General features: G+C 39.2%; 1 protein-coding gene across 2 annotated transcripts; it reads left to right on the top strand.

The window, feature by feature from the left end:
* Positions 1–317: 317 nt before the first annotated feature.
* Positions 318–10255, top strand: LOC132097737 (sodium-coupled neutral amino acid transporter 3-like). 2 transcript variants are annotated; one of them, XR_009422777.1, is made up of 16 exons: positions 318–454; positions 1258–1342; positions 1620–1735; positions 6264–6337; positions 6470–6562; positions 6719–6794; positions 6999–7081; positions 7499–7557; positions 7661–7789; positions 7893–7972; positions 8070–8170; positions 8330–8445; positions 8553–8697; positions 8780–8883; positions 8962–9374; positions 9420–10255. XR_009422777.1 is itself a non-coding variant. In XM_059503633.1 (15 exons), the coding sequence occupies exons 1-15, from the start codon at positions 390–392 to the stop codon at positions 9061–9063; spliced, it is 1428 nt and encodes a 475-aa protein (XP_059359616.1). In that variant the 5' UTR covers positions 318–389; the 3' UTR covers positions 9064–10255. The 2 variants fall into 2 exon arrangements, 1 of the variants encoding a protein (XP_059359616.1); XM_059503633.1 differs by having other exon boundaries at positions 8962–10255.
* Positions 10256–10912: the final 657 nt, after the last annotated feature.

Below are 10912 nucleotides of genomic sequence, written 5' to 3'. Positions count from 1 at the left end.
ACTCACAGCTGTTTTCTATCAAGGCTAATCTTTCCATTAGGTGTTTTTTAGCATGCAGTAATGCTCTTCAGAATGTTTTTACCATTACGTTTCCCCTGTCTTCTCCTTGACCTTAATATTATTTACATGAAGGATATGGTCCTGTTGAAAGTGATTGTCACTGATCTCAATGCTTAAGCAGATTTGAGTATGTACTGAATCTGCAATTTATGTTCTAGATTTTGGACATTTTTGCACAATTTTCAGCAAAGCACTCATGTTTCATGTTGATTTCAGTTGTCAGTAAAATGATAATTTATCCTAGAACCTTCTTCCTGTGTTTCAGATTGTGTTGACAGAGCTTGCAGACAGTGTTCTTCGGAGGATTGTTAAGTGTTTTACAGTGTAAAATGGAACTACAGAATGTATCAAACGGTCACCATGTTCTCAACTCTGACAGAATTCTTGAGAATGGGTAAGTTTCAACATCAAAACAAGAGGAACTATTGCAGAAAAAAGATACTGCTTTAAAAGTTCACAAATTTTACATGACATCATATCTTCTAGCTTGTAACTTTTTCTGCCTATTAATGCAAAGCTTGGTTTGAAAGATACTAGGGATCTAAAACTCAGGTGTTAATATACTATCATTAAATCAATTTTCACTTGCATGTTGGTTTAGCTAGTAATAATATCTCATGTATGTATGTTTTTTATAAATAATATATTACACCAAATCAGTATTTTATTAATATTTTAAATTACCTTTTTATATTTTCCATTTCATTTTTATCTTAGTGTAATATCTAGTAATATTATGTTTTATTATTTTTTTTTGAATATTTAGTTAAAGTTTTTATTTCCATTAGGATCAGTTCGTAATCGGTATGTTATCAGTTAGTAATTTTAGTACTTAAGCTTATTGTACATGTTATCATCTAATATTTTATTTCAGCTATATTAACATTTAAATTAACCATTTTGTTTTTAATAAAAAAAGCAATCCAGTAACCACTTAGTAATTTGAGCCTGCAACCGCTGTTTTAAAGGTATTTATTAATACAGCATTAATAAACCTGCTGCATTAATGCAATTAGAGATAAATCTTATATCTTAAGGGTCCTTACCTGGTCAAAAAGAGAAACAGTAGCTTTTCCTGCATTTTATTTTTAAACATTTCCAATGCAAGATGAAATAGAGCTAAAAACAGAGCAATTCAAATGTACCATTGTTACTTGGCAAAATAAATAAATAAATAATTTTGCTTATATTACACAGATCTGATGCCCTTGAAAACATGACAGAGGGGGATACCTTCCTCCCCAGTAAGAGTAATGGAAAGACAGAAACTCGGTTTACAGATGTGAGTATCCGGATTTCAGAACTGGCTTCACAAAAACTTACTGTATAAGGCTGGATGAAACTGACTCGAATTATGTAAAAGACTCACAAACATAGACCCTCTATATTACAGTTAAGTATAATATGTAACAGTAGGAATAACTTCTAACTACTCTGTCCTAGTAATTGTTTGTGGAATTAATACACAAAAAGTGAATCTACTATTTAAATTGAAATAACTTATTCAGATAAATAGACATACAATCCATGACTAACACAACATTCAACTTTTATCACAGTTCGAGGGAAAGACTTCTTTCGGAATGTCTGTTTTAAACCTCAGCAATGCCATTATAGGCAGTGGAATTCTGGGACTGGCTTATGCCATGGCCAACACCGGAATCATCCTTTTTGTGTAAGTCAAACTACACTTCCAATCAAGCATTTGTATTTAGGTTGATTTATGGTATCAATAGATAATAAAAATAAAGGTTATTGAAGGTGTGATAGTAAAAATTAGTTCTAAGTAATAATTGTTTCTTTTATGTCATAAACATAATGAGTACTGTGTGTAAATTGTGAGTCTTTCTGGTATGTGCTCCTACTTACAAATGTAAACAGAACATTCTAGAAGGTTTTAGAGAAGTTTAATAAATCTCTCTTTGGCATTTGGCTACATTTTATTCATCTGTCTGTATCTCTGTCTGTCTGTATCTCTTTCTGTCTGTCTGTCTGTCTGTATCTTTGTCTCTCTCTCTGTATGTCTGTCTGTATCAATTCAACTCAATTCAATTCAAAGTTACTTTATTGGCATGATTGTAAATGATACAATATTGCCCAAGCTTACATATGCAAAATAAATAAATAAATAATAATATAACAATAATAATAATTAAATGAACATCACAGTAATTGAACTGAATATTATAACTTAGAATATTATATCTTAGAATATTCATTGTAACAAATTAGAATGTGTGAACATTTGATACCACAGTCTTTAACTTACATAGAAGCACACAAACATACTTAGGATCACTGTGGTGCACAGTAAGGTAACACACTGAGGTCACACACACACACACACACACACACACACACACACACACGTTCAACTGCTGTCTCTCAGGCTGTGGCACGTCCACATGTATCTCGCAGCTAGTGCTGCTGTGTGTCCCTCTCATAATAGTATCTTTATTTGTTCTGTTTCTGGCTGTAAAGTTCTTTATTAAGTTGGTGAATTTGTTTAAGTAGAGGTCTCTTATAGACATGTATTTCTGAGAGGGAAGGAGGAAGTGGGTCTCTGTCTCGATCTCTCCTGTCTGACAGTAAGCACACTCTTTGCTTTCTGGGTAACCAGCTCTTTCTGGCTGCCGGTCTTGATGGCTAGACTGTGCTCAGGATCCGTCTCTGCTTTGTTTCTCTGACACTCTGGAGATAATCTTCACATTCATAATCTGATTTTAGAGTTTGGTAGAATTGTAATTTACTTTGTGTTTTAGTTTCTTTGACTAATGTTCCAGATATGTATTTTTAGATTGTTTGATAATTAGATTTATTTTGATAAATGTCTGTATCTCTGTCTGTCTGTCTGTCTGTCTGTCTGTATCTCTGTCTCTCTTTCTGTCTGCATTTCTGTCTGTCTGTCTGTTTGTCTGTCTCTCTGTCTGTCTGTATCTCTGTCTATCTGTCTGTCTGCATTTCTGTCTGTCTGTCTCTCTGTCTGTTTGTCTGTCTCTCTGTCTGTCTGTATCTCTGTCTGTCTGTCTGTCTGTCTGTCTAGCTCAGCCAGGCTTTTCAAGAGAGAGAGAAGAAAAAAGTTCTCTTACGAGAGTTCTCTCGTACTGCGTCTTAGCTAAGACGCTACGGTAAAAGTCTCTTTTCACGAAAACTGAAGCAAAAAATTATCCTTAATTTTGAATTGTTGTAAAGCGCATTTGCAGCAGCACACAGCCATAGGCGAGACGGCTCGCTCGCTCATTGGCTGCTCTGCGGCAACTGCACAAGCCTATCGAGCGCAGGCTGATGCAACATCAGACCAGCTTCGCGCCCTTCATGCCACTTCCCACCGAAACGGGTGTGGCCCAACCCTATAAAAGGAGCTCGAAAAGGCTGACTCACCTGATTTTTCATCTCTTCAGCGAAGCTCACGCATTGTTGGATCACGAAGGAAGCAAGCGCCGTCTGATAAGCATCTCAGCGGGACGAGCCACTTCTGAAGCCACTGGCCTTCGCCGCCTTCCACTGCCGTTCCTGCTGCGCTCTCCGGCGCCTATATCCTTTTATATCCTTGTGTGTGTTCGCCCTGCGACACATGGGTGAGGATCATGCAGCGCTCGCGCTCGCTGACGGCGGCTGCCCTCACTGCGAGCTACTGCCGATGGTGACTCTGAGGACTCACCTGGCATTCTTCTCCGAGCCTGCATCCTCCACTGCACCGCAGCGCCGTAAAAAGCGCCGCTCCCAGCGATTACCGGAACCGCCTCCAGCTCTACCGAGCTCGCCGGTTCTCCCTGCTTCACCTGCCTCCCCTGCATCGCTTCTCGATGGTCAGTGCCCGCTGTCTGCTGTCGCGTCTTCCGAGAAAGTGGATCTCAGGGCCGCATCGGAGGAAGAGGACACGTGCTCTCTGCTAGCTTCGGGCAGTGAGGGTTGGGCGAGCTCCGGGGATCTCGCGCCTTCTGCTCAGAGGCCCGGCAGACGGGCTGATATCGAGAAAGAGCTGATGCAAGTACTCACGCTGGCCGTGGCGAACCTCGGCCTCGAGTGGTCTGCACCAGCGCCCCACTCTTGTTCCCGGCTGGATGGTAGCTTTCTGCCGGATGAGCGTATTTCTCCCAGCTCGAAGCCCGCCCCGTTTCTTCCTGAGCTTCATGAAGAAGTGACGAAAGCTTGGAACGCTCCATTCTCGGCGCAAACTCGTTTGTCTGTTTTGCCAGCATTCTCCACACTGGACGATGCTAAAAACAGAGGCTACCAGTCACTTCCGCCGGTGGAACAGGCTATAGCAACGCACCTTTGCCCGCCTTCTGCTGGACAGCGGACGAAAGCAGCGTTGCCATCGAAAGCCTGCCGCATGACGTCATCTCTGCTCGCACGGATCTTCTCTGCTGCTGGGCAGGCTGCGTCTGCGCTACACACCATGGCCACGCTGCAGATTTTCCAGGGCGATCTCCTCCGCAAGCTGGATGAGATGGGACCTGAAGCTATCTGCCTCGCGGATCTGAGGAGTGCTTCGGATCTCTCCCTCCGCGCTACTAAGTCCGCTGCACAGGCCATGGGACGGGTTATGGCTTCCGCTACGGTGGCTGAGAGACATTTGTGCCTAACGCTTTCGGACATGGCAGAGTCTGACCGCGCTGCGTTCCTCGACGCCCCGCTGACCTCTTCGGATCGTCTGTCAACGAGTTTGTCGAGAGATTCGTCGAGGACCAGAAAGCGTCACAAGCCTTTAAGCACTTCTTGCCGAAGCGCTCCGGTTCAGCAGCGAGTCACGCTAGACCGGCCCCGCAAAGCTCTCAGTCACAGTTGCCCACTTGCCTGCACACAAAAGCCGTTATCACGGCTACCCAGATATTTCCCCGAAAAGAGTGTTATTTCTGGTGTTCCGGCCACGGCCGATGGTGCTATAAATGTAGTGACGATGCCCACTCCTCAGTGCCCATCTCCACATATAAGCACAGCCCTGCCCAGTCAACAGAGTGCGCTTCGCATCCAGCCCTTAGCCATTCATGCAGATGCATGGTCAGCGCTTCCAGGGGTTTCGGATTGGGTGCTAGGCATTATAAAGAGAGGCTACTCGCTACAGTTTTTTAGACGCCCTCCGCGCTTTTCAGCGCACGTCGAAACGACGATCAAAACAGAAGTAGCACACCTACTTCGGGCCGAAATATCAAAACTGTTGAGCAAAGGGGCTGTGGAGCCTGTATCTCAAGGTCAAAGCGAAGGGGGGCTGTACAGCAGATACTTTCTAGTGCCCAAGAAAGACGGGGGTCTCAGGCCCATACTGGATCTAAGACAGCTGAACAAGGCATTGGTGAAACACAGTTTCAGAATGCTTACGACCAGGAAACTCCTCGCGAGCTCCTTTTATAGGGTTGGGCCACACCCGTTTCGGCGGGAAGTGGCATGAAGGGCGCGAAGCCTATGGCTGTGTGCTGCTGCAAATGCGCTTTACAACAATTCAAAATTAAGGATAATTTTTTGCTTCAGTATTTCGTGAAAAGAGACTTTTCCCGTAGCGTCTTAGCTAAGACGCAGTACTCGTTCCCTCTTCTAGAGAGAACCGAGGTTATGTTAGTAACCGAGTACGTTTTCTAGTATAGTTTCTATCTCAACAGCTAAAACTACAACAAAAAAAACTTCCTGCCAGTCAAAAAAATCTGCAATATGCAAATAGGGGAAAGTGTTAGCAAATAAAACATGTCATTGACTTACTGTTTTGCATGCCTTTACTACGGAGTTATTTGTGTTTGTGTGTGTGTGTGTGAGATGGTGTTGTTGTTAGAAATGCACTCCCAGCTTGTCTAATGCGTCATTAATGGGATTAGAAGTTAGATTTGTGTCTCCTCTGTCATCTCCTTGTCGACTGGTTATAATATCCCGTTCAAACTGCAGTTTGTGCCGCCTAATCATGATTAAATTAGCAATACTGAAAGTCAAATGACCGGCTGATGAGACAATCTATAAGAAATAATTTTGTGGGGAAAATAATTCACTGAATATCCATCTACACAGGCTATTAAATTGTCAGTGGATTTTGTTTTGGAACTCTTTTTTTATTTTTACTCCACCAAAGACAGAAAGACATACAGGTTTGGAACAAAATGAGGTGGTTATATTAAGATGAAAATCATTTTGGGTGAACTATTCTCACTGTCCACATGGGAAGTTTCTTTTTGCTGTTGTTGCTTAGTTTCATTATTTGTGTAACCTGTTTTCAGAATCCTGTTGCTATTCATTGCTGTTCTCTCTGCCTACTCCATACACCTGCTTCTGGAGAGTGCAGGAGTGGTTGGTGAGAAACCTTAGATTTTTATCTTCAAGACAATCCTGATAACATCACACTTTTAAACTAACATCACACCCTATGTTAAAATGCATCTTGATTTTTTTCTGAACTTTCCATTCTGTTTGTTTGTGTGTGTAGGGAACCGTGCATATGAACAGCTCGGGAACCGTGCATTTGGTCAACCTGGGAAAATATTAGCAGCATGCATTATAACACTGCATAACATTGGAGGTAAACTGTTATATATTATACATTTCAGTAGTTACCCACAATGTCAAAAAGACATGATAGCTGATAAAGCAAAGTCAGGGATAAGCACTTAAAGCAATATGAGCACCGAATACAGATGTACTACAACACTCAGTGTTTCTTTCTTTGATCCAACAGCAATGTCCAGTTACCTGTTCATTGTGAAAATAGAGTTACCTCATATTATCCAAGGTCTTCTGCCAGATAACTCAGAGTGAGTACCAGAACACAGTACTGATCCTGATGTGCCGGATACAGTGAGGTTCAAAACTGTAAAACTTTTAAGATTCTGAAAAAGAAAAAATAAATAAACCTGATGTAAAATAAGTGAGAAATGTGTTGCGCTATAGATTATATACTATTTCAAGGTCTGACATGATATGTGATGTAAAACATTTACATTTATTCTCTTTGTCAGTTACTGGCTTGTTGACGGGAGGTATCTCATCATCATCGTCAGTGTCTTGATCATTCTTCCCCTGGCATTGATCAAACAACTTGGTAGGTTATTGCCTCCTTTCCTAAAAATTCTTTCATTAAGTTTTCTCCCTCTGTCATTTGTCATTCCATTATATTTCATAATAATCACAATCAAACATCTGCACTTGTTGAGTGCACCAAAAGATGCTTTTAAATTCAAAGTCATTGCTCAGCGAAATTTCACAGGTGAAGGAATCAACACAATTGTATTTGGAAAAGGTTCTTTAAGCAGATTTCACTCATTTTCAAGATGGTCATGTGAATTCGGCACAATATACAACAGAAAGCAGGTTGCTAACATGACTGGGTAGGGTGTAATAAAGGCCTTTATTATAGCTACACATTTCATCAGTATCTACCAGTTGAGTTTGAAAATTATTCAAATTGGTATGGCATGAATGTAAATGCATTTATTATGTATGTATGCATTTATTTTAGGCTATCTGGGCTACACCAGTGGTTTCTCCCTCAGCTGCATAGTCTTCTTCCTTATAACTGTAAGTCCATCTATGATCCACCTACATACAGTATAAAAACACCAGTCTACATTAATAATTACTGACATGTGTAATTATGTCTCTCCCTATTGTGTCTTATTAGGTCATCTACAAGAAGTTTGTCTCAGAGTGTCCTGATGAACACAGCTATAACAAAACTGTGCCCACTGAAAGCATATACAACTCCACCGATGACATGTGTGAAGCCAAACTTATAACTGTCAACCCAGAGGTTAGAGATATAAAGTGCAAATCAGACAATTATGTGTCATTTTTAGCTTCACATTAAACGCAGTGAATTAATCATTTAATCTCATTTTTTTTATTGATTACAGACTGCTTTTACCATTCCCATTATTACGTTTGCTTTTGTGTGTCACCCTGAAGTGTTGCCCATTTACACAGAACTCAAAAAGTAAGACTGGAACTGCACTTTTGTTCAATCACATTGCATTTTTAAAAATTACTTTATTATGTACTGATATATTTGCTTTTTTGTCTCCTTATTTTAGTCCAAGCAAGAAAAGCATGCAAAAAGTTGCTAATATCTCTATTTTGGCCGTGTTTGTCGTGTACCTGCTGACTGCCATCTTTGGCTACCTCACCTTCTATGGTAAGAGAAAGTTTGCAAACAAAACAAAAAAAAATACCTGTACCTGGAACTATGGCACTTACAATGAACCATGGTAAATAATAATCAAAGTGCCAGAATTTCAAGGTTTGTGATATTTGAAAAAGTTTGAACAATCACTGTGTGTCTACATATGTGCAGGAACTGTGGAGTCAGAGCTTCTGAATATGTACAGTAAAAAAGACACCCTGATGCTGTGTGTTCGGCTGGCTGTGGTGATAGCAGTGACACTGACCATTCCCGTGGTCCTTTTCCCGGTATTTAATTTTTTTCTAGTTTTCCTGGCTCATTAGTTATTGCTTGCATACAATTCTTCATTAACATGTTGGTCGAGTGTTGACAGTACTTCATTGTTTTTCTCTAGATTCGTCGTGCTGTATTGCAGCTTCTTTTCCCCGATAAACCTTTCCACTGGGTGCGTCACATCTCCATCGCTGTTTGCCTCCTTTTCTTAGTCAACCTGCTCGTCATCTTTGTGCCCAACATTCGTGACATCTTCGGCTTCATCGGTAAGATCTGCCACATAGAGGATTTAATGGTCACATCAACATAATAAAAATACAGAACTGAGCTGAATGATTTTTGTTCTAGGTGCCACATCTGCTCCCAGCCTCATTTTTATTCTTCCGGGAATATTCTACATTTACATCGTCCCTGAAGAAAAGGAGCCGTTGAAATCTCGGCCAAAGATCCAGGTGAGAATCAGACAGAATGTAAGTAGTACATTCACAGATCTATGGCTTCTTTTTTTCTCACTTTGTTATGTTTTCCAGGCGATTGCATTTGTGACACTGGGTTTCATCTTCATGATTATGAGCATTACGTTCATCATAATTGAATGGGTCACCGGAAAGAAGACGTCGGGTGGCCACTGAAAGAGCACCACCGGATTCCAAACCTTAAAGACCAAATCTAATACAGAACACAAAACTCTTGAACCTGCAACGTCTGCATCAGGTTCAGTTCCATTTAGTTTGATAGATATCAAACAAATAATCCTTAAACAATAAAAAGTAAATTTTGATTTTGTATCCCACATGTAAAATTTGGTCTCAAACCTTTGCGCCCCACTGTAAGTGAATTTCAGTTAATTTCATTTTTAAAGAAATAATGGGCAGTTTGATTATTCAACATTCCTAAAAGCAGCTTATAACATTATTCAATAAGGAAGAGTGTACAGTTTTGTGTTGAATTCCAGCATTGTTTTAAGCACAATGCTTCAATGTCAGAGTATGAACCTGAAGTTAATGGATTGTTTTTATTGGTATATTTTTGTCTAGTTACATCAGAGAAATGAAATCTAGAGTACAAGATGTCTTTTATTAAACAATTAGTGTTTAGTGAAGTTCTCGTCACCATCAACATTTCTTTACTCTGTTTAAGAGAGGAGAAGGAATATAAATGTCTGAATACGAAATATCTAGCAGTATTCCAGAAACACTATGACACTGCTGGGGATCTTTCATGTTGTATGTCATTTTGTTTGTTGAATAATTGGAAATACTTTTTGAACATCTTGAAAATTAGAATACTTTTAACAAACTTGAAAAAAAAAGTGGTTTATGGTGAAATGTTGTGATTAATTTACAAAAGATTCCACTCCAGAAATGGGCCAGATTATTAACAATGAAATGTTAATAATTATTATATTAACAATGAATGTTAATAATTTATTTTATTTTTTATTTTTCTTGTGAAAGGTCACTACAGTATAACACAGCATTGATAGGCCTGCAGAATTTATCATCAATAATAAGCTCACTGAAATGTTCCTGTGGTCATACTATGCCCATCTGTGTTACTTCTCATCAGTATCTGTGAGTTTACATGGACCAGGACTAAAATTGTTTCCTGCTGGTCATTACAACTACTTTATCATAAATGTCAACATGTATGGTTGTTTTGTATAGTCTTTTATGTACATATTGTGTGTGGAACGGAAGAAACCTTCCATTATTTCTTGTAAATCAGTGTACATATTCTGTGTACATATTCTACAGTCTTTTTCTGCTCAGATTGGGTTGAATGGTGATCGAAAATAAAACGTAATACTGAACGGATCAATAATTAGTGGAAAGCTTATTAATAGATTTGCATTTAATTTAATTCACATTTCCTCATGATTGTTTTTATAAAGTGCCTTACATTAAATAAATGGCAACCACGGTAGCATTCCACAGTGATTAATGCTTAGAAATATATGTATTTATTGTTGAACACATTGATCCTGAATAATAAAGTTCAACGATTGTGTAAAGACGACTTATTCTATAAAACTATATTGTACAAAAAAAAATCAGACCAAAATACATACATGTTATGTATTTGCAACATCAGGAACGTAAGACTAGTGTTAATTTAATTCCAAAATTAGTCTGAATTGTATGAATAAATGATACTGATTCATTAACTGATTCATTGACTCACTCAGACAATAATTTGTCGCCAACTGTCGGTGTATAAATATAATCGAATATTTTAAAAGGCATCTAGCAACAAGGTTTTCCTTTTTTTTTTTCTTTTTTTTCTAATTTGGCAACTTATTAACTTTTGAAAAGTGAATCAAATTACAAAAAGGCATACATTTTCCCTCTAAATTACACAAAAGAAAAGAAAAAAAACATTGATGAGCTAGCCAGCCAGGCAGCACATCAGTTTGTAGAGACTTGAACAGAAGCGCCTAGCAGTACAGAGATGACATGAATCAAGTTGCTAGCTGCAATA

Source organism: Carassius carassius, chromosome 21 (genome assembly GCF_963082965.1).
Source record: "Carassius carassius chromosome 21, fCarCar2.1, whole genome shotgun sequence".
NCBI lineage: Eukaryota > Metazoa > Chordata > Actinopteri > Cypriniformes > Cyprinidae > Carassius > Carassius carassius.
Note: the sequence above shows the minus strand (reverse complement) of the source record. Positions and strands in the feature narration are given on the sequence as shown.